This window comes from Leguminivora glycinivorella, chromosome Z (assembly GCF_023078275.1).
Source record: "Leguminivora glycinivorella isolate SPB_JAAS2020 chromosome Z, LegGlyc_1.1, whole genome shotgun sequence".
Classification (NCBI taxonomy): Eukaryota; Metazoa; Arthropoda; class Insecta; order Lepidoptera; family Tortricidae; genus Leguminivora; species Leguminivora glycinivorella.
In genome coordinates, this window is record NC_062998.1 from 7,628,952 (window position 1) to 7,654,472 (window position 25,521).

Sequence of the window (25,521 nt, forward strand, 5' to 3'; positions counted from 1 at the left end):
ATATGGATTAATGTCACACTTGGGTCCTGCTACATCCCCATTCGAAATTGTGTCTATAGATACTATTGGTGGATTTGGTGGCTCACGCTCTACAAAAACATATCTACATTTACTTGTAGACCACTTTACTAGACATGCCTATATTTTAACATCTAAAACACAGAATGCTAACGATTTTATAAAACTTATTCAAAAAGTTCCACAGAACAGTAAAATTGGTTTGATTTTATCTGATCAATACCCAGGTATAAATTCAAGAGAATTCAAACTTTATTTAGAAAATGAAGATATACCCATTGTGTTCACTGCAGTGAATGCTCCATTTTCCAATGGATTAAACGAACGGTTAAACCAAACTTTAGTCCGTAAATTTGATGGTTTTAGAAAAGTTTATAAACAAAACAACAAATGCAAATCAATGGCTTACTACTTTTGAAACCGAATGCCATCGAGTAGCAATTGAAGAAGATACTCAGAAAATTGAGGCGCTTAGGCTGTTTTTAGAAGATTGCTGTTTGGATTGGTACCGGTCAATGATAATTAAACATACAATAGACTCGGACTGGACGCAATGGAAGAAAATGTTTTGTGAAACTTTTGCGGACAAAGGTTGGTCGCCGGTCAGGTATGCAATGTTCTTTAAATATAGACAGGGATCATTACTTGAATATGCTATAAAAAAAAAAAGGCTTCTGCTAGAGATCAATAAAAATATGGATAAATCTACGTTGATAGACCTTATCAACCCCAACCCCACCTATCCCAATCCCAATCCCAATCCCAATCCCAATCCCAATCCCAATCCCAATCCCAACCCCAACCCCAACCCCTACCCCTACCCCTACCCCGACCCCTACCCCTACCCCTACCCCTATCCCGTTCCCGTCCCGTCCCGTCCCGTCCCGTCCCTACCCCTACCCCTACCCCTACCCCTATCCCTATCCCTATCCCTATCCCTATCCCTATCCCTATCCCTATCCCTATCCCTATCCCTATCCCTATCCCTATCCCTATCCCTATCCCTATCCCTATCCCTATCCCTATCCCTATCCCTATCCCTATCCCTATCCCTATCCCTATCCCTATCCCTATCCCTATCCCTATCCCTATCCCTATCCCGATCCCGATCCCGATCCCGATCCCGATCCCGATCCCGATCCAGATCCCTATCCCTACCCCCACCCCTACCCCTACCACTACCACTACCCCTACCCCTACCCCTACCCCTATCCCTATCCCTATCCCTATCCCAATCCCAATCCCAATCCCAATCCCAATCCCAATCCCAATCCCAATCCCAATCCCAATCCCAATCCCAATCCCAATCCCAATCCCAATCCCAATCCCAATCCCAATCCCAATCCCAATCCCAATCCCAATCCCAATCCCAATCCCAATCCCAATCCCAATCCCAATCCCAATCCCAATCCCAATCCCAATCCCAATCCCAATCCCAATCCCAATCCCAATCCCAATCCCAATCCCAATCCCAATCCCAATCCCAATCCCAATCCCAATCCCAATCCCAATCCCAATCCCAATCCCAACCCCAACCCCAACCCCAACCCCAACCCCAACCCCAACCCCAACCCCAACCCCAACCCCTACCCTACCCCTACCCCTACCCCTATCCCGTTCCCGTCCCGTCCCGTCCCGTCCCGTCCCGTCCCGTCCCTGTCCCTGTCCCTGTCCCTGTCCCTGTCCCTGTCCCTGTCCCTGTCCCTGTCCCTGTCCCTGTCCCTGTCCCTGTCCCTGTCCCTGTCCCTGTCCCTGTCCCTGTCCCTGTCCCTGTCCCTGTCCCTGTCCCTGTCCCTGTCCCTGTCCCTGTCCCTGTCCCTGTCCCTGTCCCTGTCCCTGTCCCTGTCCCTGTCCCTGTCCCTGTCCCTGTCCCTGTCCCTGTCCCTGTCCCTGTCCCTGTCCCTGTCCCTGTCCCTGTCCCTGTCCCTGTCCCTGTCCCTGTCCCTGTCCCTGTCCCTGTCCCTGTCCCTGTCCCTGTCCCTGTCCCTGTCCCTGTCCCTGTCCCTGTCCCTGTCCCTGTCCCTGTCCCTGTCCCTGTCCCTGTCCCTGTCCCTGTCCCTGTCCCTGTCCCTGTCCCTGTCCCTGTCCCTGTCCCTGTCCCTGTCCCTGTCCCTGTCCCTGTCCCTGTCCCTGTCCCTGTCCCTGTCCCTGTCCCTGTCCCTGTCCCTGTCCCTGTCCCTGTCCCTGTCCCTGTCCCTGTCCCTGTCCCTGTCCCTGTCCCTGTCCCTGTCCCCCTGGCCCTGTCCCTGTCCCTGTCCTTGCCCCTGTCAAATTATCATGCTAGGAGGTGAACTTTGAAAAATCCTTTCTTAGTGCTCCTCTAAGGAACTTCCGTGTCAATTTGAAATCTCTTGAACCAGAAGTAAAGATAAAAACTAAAGCTATACTTATGGCTATTTTAACCCCATTGCACAACAACAGGGGAGAAAATTTCTTTTCCACCTCATTAGATTTTAAAATCGTTGTATTTATGGTGATCAGCGACCCGATAAACCATAAAAACGATACCCATATTGTGTTTTTGACTTTACCCCCTTTGCACCCCTTTAGGGGTCAAATTTTCAAAAAACCTGAAACATGTATTTAGTCATAATATGTCTTTAGGAATCCTCCTGTGAAGTTTCGAATAAAATAGTCAAACTAATCTTGTTTCCCCATACAAACTTTGAACCCCCATTTCACCCTTTTAAGAGGAGAATTTTGAAAAATCCTTTCTTAGTGCTCCGCTACGCCATATAAGGAACCTATGTGCCAAATTTGAAATCTCTAGGACCAGCGATATATCAATCAGTCAGTCAATATCTTCTTTTATATATTTAAATCCCATTGCACCACAACAGGGGAGAAGGTATTTCACTTCCGCCTCGTTAGATTTTAAAAACGTTGTATTTATCGTGATCAGCGACCCGATAAACCATAAAAACGATACCCATATAGATTTTTTGACTTTATCACCCCCTTTTCACCCTTTTAGGGGTTAAATTTTCAAAAAACCTGAAACACGTATTCAGTCATATGTCTTAAGGAATCTTCCTGTGAAGTTTCGAATAAAATAGTCAAACTAATCTTGTTTCCCCATACAAACTTTGAACCCCCATTTGACCCCCTTAGGAGGTGAATTGTGGAAAATCCTTTCTTAGTGCTCCTCTACACCATATAAGGAACCTACGTGCCAAATTTGAAATCTCTAGGACCAGCGGTTTCGGCTGTGTGTTGATATATCAGTCAGTCAGTCAATATCTTCTTTTATATATTTTTTTGATATTTAAACCCCATTGCACTACAACAGGGGAGAAGGTATTTCACTTCCGCCTCGTTAGATTTTAAAAACGTTGTATTTATCGTGATCAGCGACCCGATAAACCATAAAAACGATACCCATATAGATTTTTTGACTTTATCACCCCCTTTTCACCATTTTAGGGGTTAAATTTTCAAAAAACCTGAAACACGTAGTCAGTCATATGTCTTAAGGAATCTTCCTGTGAAGTTTCGAATATATTTTATTCTGTCACTATAAATGAATATATTTTATTTTATTCTGTGACTATTGTCAATTTAATGATGGAGCTGATCTGATGATGGAGCAGAGAATATGAAACGTCGTATCCCCAACGAGTAAGGGTAAAATAAATATTGAGAAATTGCATATGGCTGGCATGTAATGTGGCTTTTTGGGGTGAATATATTTTGTTAAGTATTGTTTAATTACTATTAAACAATACTTAACAATACAATTTACAGGCATTTATTTTGCCTGTAAATTGTACTCAATTTACAGGCAAAATAAATGTCTGGTAAAACCCAAATGGGGCTAAGATTGGGCTTTCCATTTTCTTTGACGAATAGGTGATACGATGCTAGGTGTTGAAAAGTAAAATGATGGAGGGCAGAGCTATTTTTTAAATGTATAAAATGTATTATAAGAATGAAGATAAATTAAAATGCGACCGCCTAAGAACGCGCATACACTACACCACACAGATGGCGCCGCAAAAAAATGTCTTGTAATAGCTTTCGATTACACTTGTAGATGGCGTTAAGTGTCACTTTTGACATAGATTTATGGCTTGAAAGTGAAACTTAACGCCAATCTACAAATAATCGATGGCAACAAGGCATTTTTTGTGGCGTCATCTATGTGTGGGGTAGTGTATTCGCGTTCTTAGGTGGTCGCATTTTAATGCATGGGATAGTATGATCTTCTTATATTTAATCTATGATTGTACTTACCGACCGTCGCAGAGCAGAAACGGTTTTTCTACAACCACCCGCGGCGCGGGCGGCTCTGAAGGGTTTGAGCTTTCGCCTCCGTTCTGCTGCTAAAAAATAATAAATTTATAAAATCATTGCGATTAAAAAAATGTGACCTTAAGGTGAATTCCGTTTCGTCGCGCGACAAGCAAATGTCACTAATTACAAAAAAAATCAACACTTAGATAAAAAACAACCAGTTTTTATGTTCGTTAAACAAGTTTTTTGGTTAAAATAGCGCCTACGTGCTCTTTGGTTCAAACAAGTTAGATTTTGTTAAGTGTAACTAGTACATTCTACAAGTTACTTGTCATTTGAATCAACAATATATTTATCAACAATTCGATTTTATAAAAGAAACACGACGCATATTGTTTCAAACATGTTTGGCTGATTCAATCGAATATCTTTTAACAAGTTTGACCTTGTTGTTCGAACAAATTCGAAGGTTAGCTGGAAGAGATCCCTTAAAGGGATAATCTCGCCTTTGTACATAACCATTAAAATCATTCACTGTATTTGTAATTTGTTCTGTGCCATAAAGTGTTTAACTACTACTACTACTTGTACTATCAATATTGTGATTTATTCCGTTTACTAAAATACTTTTGTTTCAAACGGATAAACCCGCAACAATTCGAACCTGTTCAATTCACAATGCAAACTTGAACCTTGTTTTGATACTACCTATTGTGGTAGTACAGATCTAGCGCGTGTTTTTCCTTCGAATTTCCACGTAAATTCACGAACGTCGGTCAACGTTAGTACTTATTGTATTGGGACTGACTGAAATAATATGGCACGTTCGTGACTTTCCGTCAAAATACGAAGGAAAAACATTTCGCACTACATCTGTGGGTACTTCTTGACTTTTGCTTGACACTCGACGATTTCAGAACTTAATAACATGACGATTATTATTATTGTATTAGTTAAAAATGCCGTCCCCAGTATACCAAAACCCCGTCTTTTGCATAGGATTGATACATAATTTCGCCAGACTTTTTAAAAGTCGAAATTAGCTAAGTACTTTTGGGTGCAGGTTCGGCAAAAAACAGTCGTGCAAAAAACTACTAATTAGGTTTAATTTGAACTATAAAACTCTCGTGAGACACATTTAAAAATATTTTAAGTGGGTTACTCAAGTATAAAGTTGAGATAACGCTCGACATGTTTTGCTCCGTTTAATACGTGAGCACAGATCAAATAATACACGTGAGTAACCCGCTTAAAATATTAATAACAGTTTTAATTTGATTTAGTTATTTTCGCCTTTCTATTCTTCAAATAGAAAAAAATAATAAGACAGGCATTCTAGGCGAAGCGGGTTCTACAGTAAATAAATTATTGCTTTCGTCCTAATACTATTATTTTTCCATTGTTTTGAGTAGGTATTATAGTTAACGATGTGACGGTTCGTTGAATAACAATAAAATATATCTAAACGACCTTTAACGTTAACGAATGACGGCATTCGAAAAAAGAAAGAATACTATTTTTTATTAAAAAAATTGAACGCACTAATTGGACAATAAATTGGTCTAAGGTCACCTTTATGACTATTTATTAGTTTTTTTTTAATTAGCCTGTTGTAGTGTCCCACTGCTGGGCAAAGGCCTCCCCTTGCTTCTTCCACTCAACCCTGTCATGTGCATAATTCTGCCAGCTTGGATGGAATGCGTTCAAGTCATCCCGCCATTTCTTTTTTGGTCTGCCTGAACCCCGGCCTGCACCCTCTACGGTGTTCCGTGGGTCCCACTCGGTAACCATTTTGGCCCACCGTTCAGGGTGCATGCGGCAGACATGTCCAGCCCAGTTCCACTTAATAGTAGCGGTCTTGACACCTACATCTGCAACTCGAGTTCTGGAGCGCAGTTCCGTGTTTCTGATTCGGTCAGTTCTGCGAACACCCAGTATACTGCGCTCCATCGCCCGCTGGCAAACCTTGAGTTTGGACTTTAGAGCTTCTGTTAATGACCATGTTTGAGCGCCATAGGTTAGGATAGGCAGGATACACATGTCGATGAGTTTGCGCTTGAGACACAGAGGAAGGTTACCCTTCATTAGCGCCTTCATGGACCAGAAGCTCTTCCAGGCATTATCAATACGTCTATTGACTTCTATGATTTGCCTGTTTTCGAAGAAAGCTATCTGGCCCAAGGAAATGTACTCATCAACATCAAACAACATCAACAACAACTCATTAGTAAAAACTTTAATAACTAGATAGACCTTGCTCTGTTCTGTAGAATTACGCCAAGTAAAATGGGCAACCCCAGGCCCCGTAGCCGAATGGCACAAACGCTCACGAAACGAAACGCTCGTACATATCTATCTCTATCGCTCTTGCATATTGGCGCGACAGAGCCAGACTACCTTTCGCGGCGTTTCGTTTTCGTTTCGCGTCGCAGAAATGCCATTCGGCTACGGCACCAGATATACTTATGAAGGAAGGAGATAAGACATGCCGGGCAATTTGTATTGAATACGCCTGTGTCGTGTTCTTGAATCCACTTGTGTACAGTCAACCAATTGGAACCCTAGGCCACCGAAGAACTATGTCATAGTGACGTTTCAAATCAGATTGAAAAAAAAAACCCTTTCTGCTTGTCATTTTGACATGGTTGTAGAGTGGCCTAGGACTTCTATGGACCCTCAAAATGGCCTATTGCGCAATACACTTGCATCATTCCCATGTGTGTGTACATGCGAACGACTGGCGAGTGGTGTCATCACGCACACACACAACGACAACTGTATGCTCAATGAGCTAACAACTCTACAGCAAAAGTTTTGATAGCCCCGCCTCTGCAAGGGTTAAGTAAATGCAGGGGCGGCTCACTCCACGTTTCTTCCGTACATTTCGACGGCCGCGAGTTCGCGGCCCATAAAGTTTGACAACCTTCACGCTGCGCAATAGAACTCAATATCGCATGCAGTCCGTTGACAGGTTGTTGAGAGTGATCCTTCTGTACTTGTACTTTTAAACATAATATATTCTGTGGTAAATGTCATAAATTTCGTCGAAGTTTGATGTTTTCATTAACATTTGCACCGGCGAAACTGTCAAAATTGTTGCCAATTAAACTTAGACTGACTCTATTATAAAGAAAATAATACTGTACTCTATTATATCTTTCTCGGTCTCACTTATAATAGGCAGTTCCCTCTTTACTTGCCATGTAAAATAAAGTAGATTACAGTTTACAACGAATGTTTTTGTCATTAACTATGAACCGCGCATTGACTCAAATTTATATGTTAAGTATTAAAATTTGGATTTTATAAATCTGCGCGTTGAACAATACAGTGTGTTTCCACCATGCGAGCATTTATTAAAACCGATAATAATATGATCCCACATACGCAAATCCAGGGGGGGAGGGGTCATGACCCCCATGAGCCTAGGTTGGCGGCCATACAAATAGACCACGTGACCCGGCCCCCTGATGCCGTAGCCGAATGGCATTTCTACGACGCGAAACGAAAACGAAACGCCGCGAAAGGTAGTCTGGCTCTTTCGCGCCAATACGCACGAACGTTTCTATCTTTCTCACTTGATGGTCTCATCGGAAGATCAGCGCTGGAAGTCACCAGCAACACGCTGAGATGAGGCCATTTCGTGGCACTTCATTCCTTTCTGTCTTGTTGTTATTATGTGTATTTTGTCCTACCTGTGTTCACGAATAAACGTTTACTCTATTCTAATCTATCTACGAGCGTTTCATTTCGTGAGCGTTTCGTGAGCGTTTGTGCCATTCGGCCACGAACACTGGGCACGAAGCTGGATCCGCGCTTGTGATCTAATAGCAGTGTTTGCATGTATGATACACGATTACAAGCGAAATTTATATGACGAAATCAACAGAAAAATAATACTAATGCATATATTAACGTCAGCATTAACGTGATGTTGGCATAAACGAAACACCGACGTTCGGGAATGAGTTTGCACGAAACAAAAGCCTGTCGATTTCCTGTGCTTCGCAAGATGAATGAGCCCCAAGTTTTGTGCCATCCTGTATATAACAAAGGTGGTCGCTGGTTGTTTGTATTGAATTAAGTGTTTTCTGTACCAAGTATGCATAAAATGTGGGTCGGTAAGCGTGTATGAATGCTTTGTTCTGTGCCAACGTATACCCGTGTTTTTTTTGTTTTCCGTTAAATTCAACACGCAGTTAGGTTCATAATTAGTGTGAGAGGACTTTAATCATAACATTAAAGTCATTTTCAAGTGTTTTACGGCACATGTCAAAACAAATAACATTAGGAAGTGGTAAGGGATGCCACGCACGTGTTGAGTAATTAAATTTTTTTTTTAATTATTCGATAACCGTAAGAGTTAAGAGGCTAGTTTCTTAGAGAAATTGATTGTATTTGACCCAAAGAATCTTCCATTAAAGTTAACGGAATTCAATAAAAACAGGGTGCATAACAAGATTTATATGATACAAGGAAACACATACAAAGATGCATTGTGTTCTTGAACGGCAGGACAGCAAGGTATTATGATATTGTATAATATCCAAGTATTAAGTAAGTACTAATACATATTTCTTTAATGAGTATGTTTAGACATACACCGTGTTTCACTTAACACTAAAAACCTGAAAACCGTTTGTTCAGAATCGAGAGTAGAATCGATTGAGCTATATCTTGATGGGGGTAATATTTTTTGTTTTAATTTGTATTATTAGTTATTGTTTACGTGCCCATTCTACAAATTCGTAATACAACATTATGTCGTTGCAGTAACGTACACAATTAATCAGTTTTAAGGTTTACGATGGTAGCTAGCAATTATTTTATTGAGTGTAGAGTTAAAAGTCGAGTAGAGCTGCACAGAAAATTAAATATTCAATTAAAAAAAAAACATCAAATTAAAAAATGAATATTCTAGATACGTTTAAAAAAATAAAAATCAGTTGGGGTGTCTGAGGTTTTGAGTGATACCGGAAACACGGTGTATAATGAGCGTTTTTACTCGTAGTTACGATACTTAATTACTTATTTATCCATCGCGATAGTGTGTTCTATATCACATTTCTAAGTTATTTTAAAGCCGTAATGATTGAAATCTAATACAAACAATCCACACATATTTCTTAGTACTCATTAAAGTCTAATTAATTAGAGCTGAACAAAATAACATGCCTTAAGGGCTGATTTTGCCAATAATTACGAATTCAGCAGACTTTTTTTATCAGTCTTTTTTAACCCCCGACGCAAAAACGACGCAGAAACGGGGTGTTATAAGTTTGACGTGTCTGTCTATCTGTCTGTCTATCTGTCTGTCTATCTGTCAGTCTGTCTGTCTGTCTGTCTGTCTGTCTGTTTGTCTGTCTGTGTGTGTGTCTGTCTGTGGCATCGTAGCTCCCGAACGGATGAACCGATTTAGATTTAGTTTTTTTTTGTCTGAAAGCTGAGTTAGTCGGGAGTGTTCTTAGCCATGTTTCATGAAAATCAGTCCACTATGTCGCGGTCGGGGGTTTTTTCAAAATTTTTTGATACTACCTTTAATTTATTTCTATATTATTAACATACTCTTGAAAGATACTAAAAAACAAGGATACTTTATATAGGATTTAGAGTCTCCACTCTCTCCATACTAAGAATCGTACCTCATTTTTTTAGCGCCACCTAATAAATACTATCATAACTAAACTGATGATGCCTACTCGTACAAATGTATTTCTTTTAAAATGTGTATTGACGTGATATCATGATATTAAAATAAAGAAGCATGTCATTTGTTCTTATATAAAAATAAAAACGCAAAAATATTTGGAGAAAATACGATTTTGGCCACTTTCAGGCTGCGAAACAGCACCATCTAGTTTTAAGCCTAAAAGGCCCATACATTTCAGGGGTACGCTTTTTTAGGGTTCCGTAGCCAAAATGGCAAAAACGGAACCCTTATAGTTTCGTCATGTCCGTCTGTCCGTCTGTCCGTCTGTCCGTCTGTCCGTCTGTCCGTCTGTCACAGCCGATTTACTCGGAAACTATAAGTACTACAGTGATGAAATTTGATGGGAATATGTGTTGTATGAACCGCTACAAAATTATGACACTAAATAGTAAAAAAAAAGAATTGGGGGTGGGGCCCCCATACATGTAACTGAGGGATGAAAATTTTTTTTCGATGTACATACCCGTGTGGGGTATCAATGGAAAGGTCTTTTAAAATGATATAAAGTTTTCTAAAAAACATTTTTCTTAAAGTGAACGGTTTTTGAGATATCAGCTCTCAAAGTCGTAAAAAGTATGTCCCCCCCCCTCTATTTTTATAACTACGGGGTATAAAATTCTAAAAAAAATAGAGGTGATGCATGCTAATTAACTCTTTCAATGATTTTTGGTTTGATCAAAGTATCTCTTATAGTTTTTGAGATAGGTTGATTTAACTGTAATTTTGGCAGGTGTATAAATTGACATAATAAGTTTTTTGTATGGGCTTTGTCTGATCCGTATTATTATGGTCTTTGCAAGAAAATAAAAACAATTAATGTTTCAGAACTTATGATTTCAAATACAAAAGTAAAGGGAAAATTCATCCCGAATATCCCAACCAACTACTAGTCAGAGTTTCTTTTAATTCGCAAAGGATAATAGCAAAATATTTATTTACCTATTCTGTGTTTATTTAGGAGACCATTCTTCTATCCCCCGACCACTCCGTAATAGTCTGTAAAAATTCTAAAAATTTAATAACTCGAAAAAAAATTTCGCTTAATGCAACTCTCTATACAACCGCGTAGCAAAAAAAGGGATTGAAATAAATTGTCAAAGCACAGGAAAGGACGGTCAGCATTTTCGAAACCAGTTTTATTCTTATTCTAAATTATGTCACAACCATGTTTTTTCGACTTGTGGTTTTGTAACCTGTGCTGTGAAAATTTACAATCAATCCGCTAGCCGTCGCTTGGCAGGCAGAAATAGGATGGTCACATCTTTCGGCATCGAGCAATGTTTTATGTATGAGAAATCGCTCTTAGTATGAAGACGATTACGCATCGGAAAGCTAAATGCGTATGCATGTTCAAACTAAAGAGCGATTTCTTATACACAAAATGCGGCTGGATGCTGATGGAATGTGATTCCACCCATAAAAGCCCGAAGACTAATTCCGATTTAACAAATTGTTGTGATGTGCCCTTGTTTTGATATGACTTATCGTCTTTTTGATTGGGTTTGCTCTTTCACTTCGTTTCGCATAAACCAATCAGCGTAAACGATAAGAATAAGAATAAGAATAAGAATAAGAATGTTTTATTGCCTTATACATACAATTATTAAAAAACTATTACAGTTACAACAAGATGAGTTATAAAAAATACATGCAGAGATAATTTTTTGTTTTGGGCAAAGGGTTTCGGTCTCAGCGTGTGCCGGGACAAGATGCCCGGCGCTGGTTTTCAGACCGATCCCAGACTAAGGACGGTCGGAGAAAATTACAAAGAAAGTAGGTACAATTGCGCTCATAATTGGGTATACATAACAATTCATTAGTGCTACTACTATTATCCTATGTGACATCAGCGATTTTGCCATACAAATTTAAAAAAGAAAATAACAATCAAAATAAAAAATAAAAATTAAAGAGAAAATTATAAATTAAATCACATTTACATCAACGAAATTTCCAAAGAGTAGGCATCTAAAAATGGAACAGTATAAGTATAATGACGTATTGAATGGACAGATGCAATTATCTTTGTTTGCCGGCGTTGATGTGTGAATGTGTGTGTGTGTGTGTGTGTGTGTGTGTGTGTGTGTGTGTGTGTGTGTGTGTGTGTGTGTGTGTGTGTGTGTGTGTGTGTGTGTGTGTGTGTGTGTGCGTGCGTGCGTGCGTGTGTGTGTGTGTGTGCGTGCGTGTGCATTTGTTTGTGTTGTATATTTGTCACTTACAATGTTGGGGATTCCCATCGATCAGCGGTCAGCATCAGCGAGGGAACAATCCACTCTGCTTATCTAATAGGTGAGCCTGTACTAAACGTTTGTATTTATACAGCGGGATAGGCTCACGTAGTGGAGGGGGCAGATCATTCCACACTTTGGCGGCAGCAAACTTGAAGCTCCCTCTAAAGAACGCAGTTTTATGCTTAGGGGTAACAAGTTTGGTGCAGCTTCTTAGCGATCTGGTGCGTGAGTCATTTACCCATTTTAACTTTTCGTACAGGTAGTAGGGCTTTTGACGATCTAAAACCTTTCTAACAGTATAGGCCAAATGATGTTGCCTGCGGTTCTCCATGTTTAGCTGTTTCTTATCATTGAGAAATGGTGTGATATGAGCTCGCCTAGGTACTTCGTAGCAGAATCGTACACATGCGTTTTGTACGCGTTGAATAGCTTTTTTCGTCACTGCTAACAGTCTTGGGCCGTACACCACATCTGCGTAGTTGAAATGGGAGAGGACCAACGACTCCACTAGTATCTCTCTCACTTCAACTGACAGATATTTCCGGATATTGTACAATACTTTTAGTCTGAAGAAAGCATTCCTAATTTTCAGATTAACGTGCTCAAAATACCGTAGCTCGCCGTCCAACACGAGACCCAGGTTTTTTGTGCTGTCAACTTGGGTAATAGGTTCGTGTCCAATTAGTAGGCTTGGGTCTTGTTCTCTGACGGCTTTTCGCTGCCATTTATTTCCTAGAACTATATATTGCGACTTCGATGGGTTTAACACAAGGTTGCTGTTCTTAGACCATTTGGCTATAGTTAATAAGTCTTCGTTTATTTTACTAAGAGACTCATTCAAGTTTTTTGGGTCAAATGAATAATATAATTGCGTGTCATCAGCATATAAGTGTGTATTACAATATTTCAGGTTGCTAATCATATCGGCTGTGTACAGAATGAAGAGCAGCGGACTCAAAATGGATCCCTGTGGCGTGCCTCGATTGATTATTTGCGTTTCAGATTTTACCAACTTGCCTTGTTCCGTAGTTATTTCTACGTACTGCTTTCGATTTGTGAGGAATGATTGGAACCATTTACATGAAGATACACTTACGCCATAGTAAGCCATTTTAGAAAGGAGTAGCGTCGGGTTAAGGCAGTCAAACGCGCGGGAAAAATCTAGTAGGACCAGGATAGATGCCATACCCTTATCGGATGCTGCAATGATGTCGTCTGTGACCTTGGCCAATGCTGTAGCCGTTCCGTATCCACTTCGGAAACCCGACTGTGTACCCGGTAGTAAATTGTTTTCCTCTAAGTACTTTGTAAGCTGATCACAGACTACTTTTTCAATAATTTTTGAAAGTACTGGGAGGATACTTATTGGGCGTAAATCTTTATAGTCTTCGGCTCTATTGGATTTGGGTATTGGCTTTACTCTAGCAAGTTTCCAAGCTTCAGGAAAGGTGCTAGAAGCAATAGATGCATTTATCATATGAGTAATAATTGGCAGAGTAACATGTAGCGTTAGACGGATCATTTCTATTGTAATATTATCGAAGCCACTAGCATTTGTTTTTATTGAGTTGATAATTTTAAAGATTTGATCTTCTGTACAGCTTTTTATTATAAATGAATTTCCTTGATTATGACACTCAAATGTTGCTTGCATATCACGGTCAGTCTCGGAAGTTCCAGGAAGCGTTAAGAAGAAATCGTTAATCTTATCAGCGTCGCATAAATGTTGTGGAATCGAGAGTACTTCAGTGTCACCTAAAATTGAAGAGCTTCTTAGATGATTCCACATTTGTTTGGGGCGTGACTTGTTGTTATTGACGTAAAAAGAGAAGTCTACGATCTAGTTCATATCAAAATTCGGTCCAACCCATTACAAGTTGTTAAAATCTGAATCGGCCTCCTGAAGCATTTCAACAGTGTGTCGCTTATGTCACGCTAATTCAATACTTTTAACAATGATAGGAAACTAAAATTGAAATTATGAAAGGCATAATAACTTGGCATTTTTATAGAATATTAACATAAGCAAGCGACTCTCTGGTGAATTGCTCCAACACTTCACGGATAATGCATTTCCCTGTGTCGCTCATACTAAGCATATAAGCAGTATGTGCATTTGACAAATCTTTCGAATGTGTATCTTATTTAAGTGTGCAGTCGAAGACTTGCGTTCATTAGGCGCGTTTACAACTACATGAGTTTATATTCAGGCTGTAATCTCGCGCGTTTTATGCGCGTTTTACGCGCGTTAGCATGTGTACGGCCCGAATATAAACTCATGTAGTTGTAAACGCCCGTTAGCAAAACGCGCGTTGAACGCCTGTTTTCTGAACCATAGATTAAATATAAGAAAATCATACCATCCCATACATTAAAATGCGACCGCCTAAGAACGCGCATACACTACACCACACATAGATGGCGCCACAAAAAATGCCTTGTTGCCATCGATTATTTGTAGATTGGCGTTAAGTGTCACTTTCGAGTCATAAATCTATGACAAAAGTGACACTTAATGCCATATCTACAAGACTAATCGAAAGTTACATTTTTTTTGGGCGCCATCTATGTGTGGTGTAGTGTATGCGCGTTCTTAGGCGGTCGCATTTTGATGTGTGGGATGGTATGATCTTATTATATTTAATCTATGGTTACGGAGATCGACTTTGACACGGGGAAAGGAGAACCGTCATAGTGTTAGGCTGTGTAAAAATATTAATGTCAAAAAAACATGATTGTACAAACTTCTTTTTCACTATTAAACTTAAATTATATATACCTACCCCCTTATTTATAAACGTACACTAAAGTTATCAAGCCGATAAAGTTCGTTTGTCATTTTCTATCACACCAATACGTCGGAAAGAGACAAGCGAACTTTATCGGCTTGATAACTTTAGTGAACGTTTATGAATAAGGGGGCTAATAGGTAACAGCAGCACACAAACAAACAGTAATTAATGGTGTAAGTACAGCGTGTGTATTTCATACGGGTCAATATCTTAATAACGATTAGTATCAGACCAAAGGAGCCTAACTGCATGTTTTTTTTTAAATAGATGAGATTTTTTTTTCATACATTTCAGCACGCAATGTATTACGTCCACATCAATTAGCGTACCTGCACTACCTACCTAAACGTCATTACGACATGAATGTCAAATTGAGTTGGACGGCGTACAATGCTGCTTGGTCAGATTTAAAATAATTACTCTTAATTAATATCACTTTTTAACAAAATGATTATCCTATACGATTTCTATGATCAGATTCTATAACTGGATACATTTTTCGCCCGTGGGCTGCCTCGAGCAAGTGGCTTACGCTCGAGCAGCCCGACTGGCAGGGTCGCCATGAAATGTAGGGTGTTATTGGAAGTAAGGTCAAGTCAAGACTCGGGGAATTACTGTACATTTATTCTAAGACACATAGGGTTTATATACAAGGGTACTAATTTAATTATCAACTAATGTGGGAGTTATCATGATAGCTATATCATGATAGCATGTGTTCATATTTCAAAGGTTACGATTGTACTTGATAGCATATCTTATTGTTAATTTAATGATCTTTAAAAGTATCTATCTATGTGTGGGTATATGACACTGCTAGTTATGATTGTGACCTCACTACAGAACCACACGCTGTATACTAAAAATCGAACATTGTTTTTAACTTATTTACTGTTGAGTTAACATGGGTTTCCCAATATGTAGCTAAAATGCATCGTAGAGTCAAAACTTATACAGAAACTAGGACGGAAAGTGAAGGATTACGAACGAGAGGCTGTTTGAAGCCCGGCGAAGAAGGACTTCAGTTTGTAACACTTCAGCCGCAAGTGATATACACAATGTTTTTCATCACACTCGCGAAGTAGTAACCAAATTTAAAACTAAATAAATAAATAAATATCGGGGACACCTTACACAGATCAACTTAGCCCCAAACCACACCTCGGACACTAGTGATCAAATATATGAAAGAGGCGCGTTCCTAGCACACAGTCTAAGCTCGTGTAGTTGAACGCGTACTATGCTTGTATAAGTGAAATATGACAGGTCGACTGTTCGCGTTTTTGACAGGCGGTAACTGTGAGGTAACCGAGAGGGGGTGGGCGGTACTTTCAGCGGGGAGCGGGAGTGGCCATACTGTACGTTAGTACTCTTTATTATACTGTGCCCAAACTAAGCAAAGCTTGTACTATGGGTGCTAAGCGACGATATACATACTTAAATATATAAATACATAGAAAACATCCATGACTCAGGAACAAATATCTGTGTTCATCACACAAATAAATGCCCTTACCGGGATTCGAACCCAGGACTGCGGCTTAGCAGGCAGGGTCACTACCGGCTGAGCCAGACCTTGACGACCGGTATGTACTCGTATTGAAATCTTGTAATTTCGTATCTTGTAATTTCGTATCTTGTAATTTTTGACAGGTCGTAAGCCCCACTCATGTATTCAATTTACCACCCCTAGGGAGGTAAAATAGCTCATTACGTATCAGTATGCAGGCATGTATTACCACTGTTTACGAGCGAGTGTGATGAAAAGTAACTTACGCAACTATAATAACTTGCACCCTATCTTAGTGTCAAACTGTTAGTAGTTTAACACGTTCACTGCCGTACCGGGTCGAAAGTATGGTTAATTTAATTACGATTAAACTTTACCGCATCGAAGGTGTTAATACGTAAATTCCATAGCTGGATGATTGAACAACAACAGTCTTTTGTTTTTCCTCGCTTCGCTCGTACAGTCAACAACACAACAGTCGTAGGAGGTAGGGCATAGCGAATGATATTCCGCTTTGTGTGGTAGGGCACAGCACAGCGGATATCGTCTCGCTCGAATCTAGAGCAGAGCCCAACTGGGGAAGTACCTCCGCCTTACAGAAGACCGCAGCCAAATAGCACTAGACCCTACTCATAGTGTTGTGTTCCTGCCGGTGAGTAAGGCTGCCAGAGCTCAACGAGGGTGCGGTGTGCTGATGACGGGAGGACTTACGGAACTAACTTGTTCCGTCTATTGTCCTTTGAGTCGTCGGCAACCCGAACCCTCCTTAGAACTTGTACACTCCTTTTTGCTGTGTACTTAACACAGCAAAAGGGAGTGTACAAGTTTCTAATGGGGTGGCAACGCGCATGTGACACTGTTTGAGTTGCAGGCGTCCATAGGTTACGGTGACCGCTTTACATCAGGCGGACCGTATACTTGTTTGCCACCGACGTAGTATAAAAAAAAAAAAAATTATCATATGTTTTTCTCCTCGAAAAGACGCATTAACATGTTTTTGATGTATACCCTACTTTTTAAAACATTTATGAACCTCCAGCCGGCGTATCATGCTTCCAATTTTATCACTTATCCTCGTGGATAAGACATCTGTCACTCTCACACTGACATACTTGCTAAAGCGTGACGGATGCTTTATCCACGTGGATAAGTGATAAAATTGGAAGCATGATACGCCGGCAGGCAGGCAATTATGGTCGCGCGATAAGTGATAAAATAGCAGGCCGTCCCTATCGTACTATTTGTAAGTGTGTGCGCGTTCTTAGGCGGTTAGGTTAGGGACGGCCTGATATTTTATCGTCTATCGCGCGACCATGCTTCCCGTGCAGGTCTTTTATCCCTTATCTACCCTTATCTTTTATCTGTTTGCTACCTATGTTATTTGATATATGACTATATGTGTTCTGAACAATAAAAAAAAAATGTATGCACACCTTCATGTACAGGCAATAAAGTTCTGTATAAATATTTTTGGCACTTTGTATTCACAGCTGTGTTGTTGACTGTACCGCGCTACGAAATTCACCAAAGAGGCAGCAACCGGTCTAGCCGAAAAGCCGAAAGTCTGGCTCTGTCGCTCCTATACGGAAGAGGGACAGAGATGGCTAGCTACGATAAGGATATTATCGTAAACGTTTTTGTATTTGGCTACGTATTTATTCAGGATGGAGTGTTTACCAGCAATCATATTTTCCTGAGAAATCCTCTTTAGAAAATGGAGGAAACACGGTGTGAATGTTTTTCTTTGTACACCGTTGACTTGCTAATATTAAATTGAAGAGGCGTGAGCGAAATTATCTCGAAGAAGCGAGGGTTTTTGAGAATTTTTAATAAAGCATTCAGACATCGGATTATTGAGGACGAAATTTGATGGCAGTTTTTATTAATTTTCCTTTTGGATACATACATTGAAGAAAAAGAAAAACGTGGCTTAATGTAAGATTTTGGTTTCCGAGAATTTGCTAGATGTTTAAGTAAAAGTTTTCGAAAACGTGGAAATTTTAAACCTGACTTTTAGACCAAAACAAATGGTAGTTACGGTATGATGAATGAATGTCTGATGTCAAACGGATTTAATTAAAAACACTAACAATATCAATTTTTATTATTGTCCATGTCCATGAAAAATTAATATTTAATCAAATAATCAATTTTTTTTTGTATGCCCACTGTGCCCAGTTAATTCCATTTAAAATTGTATTTTTAGGCGGCATTTTTTCTAGAAAAAACCTAGGATTTATGAAAAAAAAAATACTACTTAGGGCCGGATCTGCGTCGGCTTCAAGTCAGTGACTGGCAAGAGGCTGCGCAGGATCGGGACAGGTGGCGATCTCTCGTTTCGGAGGCCAAGATTCACTTTGGATCACTGAGCCAAAATAGTTAGTTTTTTTTTCACCACCCGCTTAACTGAAGGTTGGCTGTCAACTGTCAAATTCCATATAAAATGGTGGGTTAACCCGAGGTCTCACTTTTCGGTGGTACAAGTTTAGTGCCCCTTAAGAGGACAGGAATTACGTTTTCAGTAGAATGAAAAATATTTTGACATCTCCTGTAAAATGGCTAAACTGACATTTACAATGTTATATGCGTTTCAGGTACGGAATGAATATCTTAGAAACCCATGTGGGTACGGACTAGCAATATAGCCCTGCCGAGGTATTCTCGATGAACTACAATATGGGGTTCTTCAAAAAAGGAGTGTACAAGTTTCTAATGGGTCGGCAACGCGCATGTGACACCCCTTGAGTTGCAGGCGTCCATAGGTTACGGTGACCGCTTTCCATCAGGCGGGCCGTATACCTGTTTGCCACCGACGTGGTATAAAAAAAATATTGGTATTAAATATAAATATAAAAACATAGGTACAAGCTGCAGAAATAATTCAAAATTTTTGTAATTTACAGGAAATTAACTTTCCTGAAAAAATTCCCATGCAAGTTGCAATTGAGAATATTCGCTTTAAGATTAGGATGTATTACGCAATGTTCTCAACACTTGACGATTGCTTCTAAGTCACTGGTGTTTATTATTAGGGCATTTTCATAATTTGGGACCCCCCAATTAGCGTAAGTCGTTAACAAAAATTAACTCACAGACATTTCTAAAAAAATATTGTTTTTGTGTTAATTACATAAACTTTAAGTGATAATCTACATTCAGAACGAGAAAAAAGTAAAACGTCACAAAACTGACAGCGAGTTAATTTTTGTTAACAACTTACGCTAATTGGGGTGTCCCAAATTCTGAAAATGCTCATCGACTCCTCAAATGCTATAGAAATGGACCCTACAGCTTGTGGCCATAAATGTGCGAAGAACAATACCGAGAACTTTTGATGAGAACATCCGCAATTCTGGAAACTTCTCTTCGGCCTTGAAATGTTTATCATACCTTCTTACCAGTAAGCCTCATCTGTTAAGTAAAATAAAACTAACCTGGTTTATCCTTGGCATTATCTTCCTGATGTTTCTTCCTTCCTCTGATCCTAGAAAAAAAGAAAATAGTTTAATATTTAACTATACTAAGGTAAATAGACTCATGCTATATTGGCAGCCATTTTAATAGCCCAGGCCCCGTAGCCGAATGGCATTTCTCCGACGCCAAACGAAAGCGATACGCCGCTGGCTCTGTCGCGCCAATACGCAAGCGCGATAGAGATAGATATCTACTAGCGCTTCGTTTCGTGAGCGTTTCGTGAGCAATTTTAATCCGGCAAGAGTAACGTTCCATTTTATTCATGTTCAATTTATTCACGATTCACGAAGCAAGTTCAAGTGAGCTATCTCTGAATAAGTGTTACTTTCGCGATATATGTATAGATCCTTTGATTTGCAGCTGTAGGTCAAATAAACACTCAATGAAGTCGTGACTCACGTTACTTTTACGTGGATTCACCCGCCCTGAAAGTGAAAGGGTTAAGATGTCGTAATAAAACGTCATAGAAAAACGTATTAAAATAACATTGACAAAATCGATGCCAACTTGGGTTGGTCGGTCTTTACTAACATTAGTGGCTCACAAAACGAAACGCTCTTAGATATCTATCTCTATCGCTCTTGCGTATTGACGCGACAGAGCCTGACTACCTTTCGCGTTTCGTTTTCGTTTCGCGTCGCAGAAATGCCATTCAGCTACGGCCCACAAACCTTTCTTTTTAACCCCCGACGCAAAAACGACGGGGTGTTATAAGTTTGACGTGTCTGTCTGTCTGTCTGTCTGTTTGTCTGACTGTGTGTGTGTCTGTCTGTGGCATCGTAGCTCCCGAACGGATGAACCGATTTAGATTTAGTTTTTTTTTATTTGAAAGCTGTGTTAGTCGGGAGTGTTCTTAGACATGTTTCATGAAAATCGGTCTACTAAGTCGCGCTCGGGGGTTTTTTCAAAATTTTAATTTTGTGGTTATTTACGTAGTTTATGGACACTCGGGTCCAAGTACTTACCCCCAAAGTAATGAATTGTTGACCTCCTTACGAAACGGGTAGTTAATTTAACATGAGTGGCCACTCAAGAAGCCCATTAAGCCAAGCCATTTATCGAAGTAGAGAATTGTCGCAGGGACAAAAAAAGCTACTCTCTTCGAAATGCACGAGTATTTATAGGAGCGGTTAACCCCGATTATAGTAAAATGTTTTAAACCGAGTGGACGATAGGTCATTTTTAACCCGCGACGCAAAAACGACGGGGTGTTATAAGTTTGACGTGTCTGTCTGTCTGTCTGTCTGTTTGTCTGTCTGCGTGTGTGTCTGTCTGTGGCATCGTAGCTCCCGAACGGATGAACCGATTTAGATTTAGTTTTTTTTTTTGTCTGAAAGCTGAGTTAGTCGGGAGTGTTCTTAGCCATGTTTCATGAAAATCGGTCTACTATGTCGCGGTCGGGGGTTTTTCAAAATTTTAATTTTGTGGTTAGGTTAGGTTATTAGCAATGCTTTCGTTTGTTTTACCAATGATGATTTACATAAAATCTACAATCTTCATACTAAGAGTCGTAACTCATTTTTTTAGCCCCACCTATTAAATACATATATTGCGTGCTTAATTATTATGTATGAAAAAAAAAACCTCATCTATTAAAAAAAAACATGTATAGTTAGGCTCCTTAGGTTCGATACTAATATTAAGATATTCGCCCGTATGGAATACACACGCTGTATAAATCATCCTTGACCTACAGATACTTCACGCCTGATTATTACGAGTTTCGGAAACCACCCGCTAGAGCGTACGTAATGCAAATTATAATATGTCAGTTGAGACGTGGGACACTTAGGAAAACATACCTACTGGAGCGTGCACAACTAATTTTTGGCCAGATGTGGAAGGCTACGGAAGAAAAGTGTAAGAACATTCATGAGGTGTACAATGTCTAAAATAGCGTACGTTTTCACGTACGGCAATGTGGTAAAATAATATTTATTTATACAGCCGGCCCTCAGACAGGAGTGGTCCTGGATGTGTCTCCACGGACCGCAATGTGCGTTCGAAATGTCGATGTTCAAATGTGTTCTGCAGTTCACACTATGTACTTAACTAAGTCCCAATATCTGTAGGTACCTATTTGAGATGAAAGCAACCTTTTGCACTTGTAACATACTTTTCTATTGTGGAGAGACACAAATAAGTCTAACATTAGAACAAATTATCACAGAGAACAGATTTTGCGAAATAGAAAATGCATGGTGATGTATATATGCATAATATATTTGATGGCCTGTGGCTCAATATGTAGCTATCCAAAATCACATTTATAGCTTAATTATTATTCAGTATTTATTATTATTTAATAAATATTATTAAATAAATTAAACAATATTATGATTTATTATTTATTATTTAAGGATAAAGATGAAATGGCGGAAAAGTGTGAAAAAACAGAATAATGGCGATTTTTAGTATGTGATTTAGGCAGATTTATTCGGAGTTAGTAATTAATTTATGTTTAAACATTTTATCATGTGGGTTTCACAAATAGTATATACCTTTCTAATAGTAGTAAAACTTTACAAATAAAACTTGCTAATAATTATATATTTATATAAATAAGTTAGTGTCCAAGCTGATCAGTAGACCAACCAAAATTCGAGTCTACAAGACTGTTATTAGACCAATTTTGATGTATGGGTGTGAAGCTTGGACACTGACACAGAAAGAAGAGAACAAGCTTTTAGTGGCGGAAAGGAAAATCTGGCGGAAGATTCTAGGGCCAATCAAAGAGGGAGATGGAACCTGGAGGCGCAGGAGAAATAGAGAGCTGGAAGAGCTAATGGCGGTGCCTAATATAATTGGCGAGATCAAAGCCACACGACTCCGCTGGCTTGGCCACCTGGAAAGGATGGGAGAGGATCGTGGTGTGAGAAGAGCATATGTGGGACGCCCAGGTGGAAAACGTCCGCGTGGGCGTCCCAGATATCGCTGGTGCGAGGAAGCCCTGAAATACCTGTCCGCACTTGGTGTACCCAACTGGCGTGAAGTGGCGCAGGATAGGGCAGAGTGGCGATCTCTTGTGTCGGAGGCCAAGATCCTTTTTGGGTCGCTGAGCCAGTGAAGTAAGTAAGTAAGTAAGTATAAATAAGTTATGGCCTATTTAACCCATTAACGGCTAGCGGTGCCATACGGCATCGCTTTTCCTGTGCTTAGTATTTCGCTGTCTAAGGTTACAATTATTGAAAAACTAAACAGATTTTTGATGAATTAGATACCTAAGGGTACCAGTTATCACTATAACCACATATGTTGTAGCAATTTGGATTATATCTACTAATTTCGAGTACCCAAAAATATAGTATCTAAAAATGGGCAAATTCTTCATGTTCGGTCTGAGGAAAATGGTCAAAAATGGTTTTATTTCTAGTAAAGTATAAATTAAATGCATTTTATTCTATTTTGGTATATATTATTGATCCGATGGTACTCAAAAACTATTAAATTTTAATTTCACTTTCCGTGTATAGCACGGCAAAATTTGCCGATGCCGTACGGCATCAGTAGCCGAGTATGTTGTCTTTTCAAATGATATAATATTACGTGTATTATGTTTTAATTCCTCTTATGTTTTAGCGTTTTGATTAGTTTTAGACTATTATTGTCCTATTTCAACATATCTAGTGAAATTGCTTCAAGAAAAGTAAGGTTTTGAGTTATAACATCTATGTTGGTCCTCTTTCCCATACAGTATATCAAGGTTTAACCCACTTGGTTATAAATTAATTTCTAACAACACTGGTTGAGATTAAGATAGGATGATGGCGTGGTAGGATGATGCTTTTTACAGCTAAGAAATCTCAATACCGGTATCAATTTAATTAAAAGCTTCATATAGTATAACCTTACACCGGAGCTTCATATACCTCGTTTTTAGCCATTATAGAACAATTAGGATGTCAATGCTACATTGTGATGAAGATTTTGGTCACTTAGTGGTTACTAATAATATACAGATATATTCAGACTGTTTCACAAACGGTTTAGAACAAAATTAGTGAGATCAATATAAAGCAGTTGGCTATGTCTGGAATCTACCTAAACAATCAGTCATTTTCTGGTACCATGCGCTGAGGGTGTACCTCCTAGATGGGTCTTATAATAGTGTAAAAAACAATCCAGATAACGTAGTTGCCAGTACGATTTAGGCCTTTAAAAAATAACAACTTGTAATTGTTGACACGGTACAAGGCTAGAGGTGCCATATGGCATCAGTATTTTTCTCCAAAACTATTGGTCCGATTTAAATTTTAACTTTCGGTCTCTGATCCTGGAGAGAAATATAGTAATATATTTAAAAATTATCAAAATCGGCAACATGAAAAAAAATCAGCCGTTAATGGGTTAACTTCTAACACTGATTTAGTATTAAAATCGGTATTAAATATTTTTTTATTATTTTTCCCAGAATCAGAAAACCGTTGTCTATCACATATATTAATATCTCGTTAAAAGAAAAAATCATGCATTTAAGGGTTAACTTCAAAAATCTAAGGCATATATAGTTGTCAGGTATTCAATCACAATTGGGTAGGTAAAGTACATATTATGTCCACATCAATTAGCGTACCTACCTAAACGTCATTACGACATGACGTTTATGTCATGTCAAATTAAGTTGGACGGCGTACATTGCTGCTTGGCCAGATTAAAAAAAAATTGCTCTTAATTAATAACACTTTTTAACAAAATGATTATCCTATACGATTTGTGTGATCAGATACTATAACTGGATACATTATTCGCCCGTATGGAATCCACACGCTGTATAGCATTTACAATCTTCATACTAAGAATCGTACCTCATTTTTTTAGCATCTCCTATTAAGTACTATCATAACTACACTGATGATGCCTACAGTTTTTTTTTCTAAATGTGTATTGACGTGATATCATGATATTAAAATTAATAAAGAAGCATGTCGTTTGTTCTTATAAAACATAAAAGCACGCAAAAATATTTGGAAAAAATATGATTTTGGCCACTTTCAGGCTGCGAGACAGCGCCATCTAGTTTTAATTAAGCCTAAGGCCCATACATTTCAGATATTTATAAAAATTTTAACTATAAAACTCCCGTGAGACTCATACATTTCGAACGATATTTATATTTTTAAATATTTATAAAAATGTGAACAAAATCTATCCTCAAAAGGCTTCTTATACCAATTGAGGACATGAAAATATTACACGACCATATAAAAAGGTTAAGACGATACAGGGCTCAATTCTCCATACAAACGCTCTCGACTATTTCCTCCCTGGTTTTTGAAGATAGAACAATGATTTTTTCAACACAGATTATTATAATTCTTATCTGTGTCGGACCGTTTTGATTTCTTTGGTGTTCTGATTTTTAAAGACGCTAGAGCCCATCAAAAATTTCCAAAAACGGTGTTATTGATTATGGCGTAAAAAAAGTGTGGTATTCAAAATTGGAGACAATTAGCCAAAAAAACTAAACGGTCCGACACAGATTATTTCATTGTTATTCAGATTCTCAACTTTCGTTACGATTGATTAAGTTTTCGAAACCGGAGGAACATTTTC

General features: G+C 39.1%; 1 protein-coding gene across 1 annotated transcript in view; it reads right to left on the reverse strand.

Moving 5' to 3' along the window:
- LOC125240578 (beta-arrestin-1-like) overlaps positions 1 to 25,521 on the reverse strand; it is a 201,472-nt gene that overhangs the window by 9,305 nt on the left and 166,646 nt on the right. Inside the window, exon 7 of the mRNA XM_048148531.1 lies at positions 4,252 to 4,327. Within this exon, the coding sequence (XP_048004488.1) occupies positions 4,252 to 4,327 (76 nt within the window). The remainder of the gene's footprint in view (positions 1 to 4,251; positions 4,328 to 25,521) is intronic.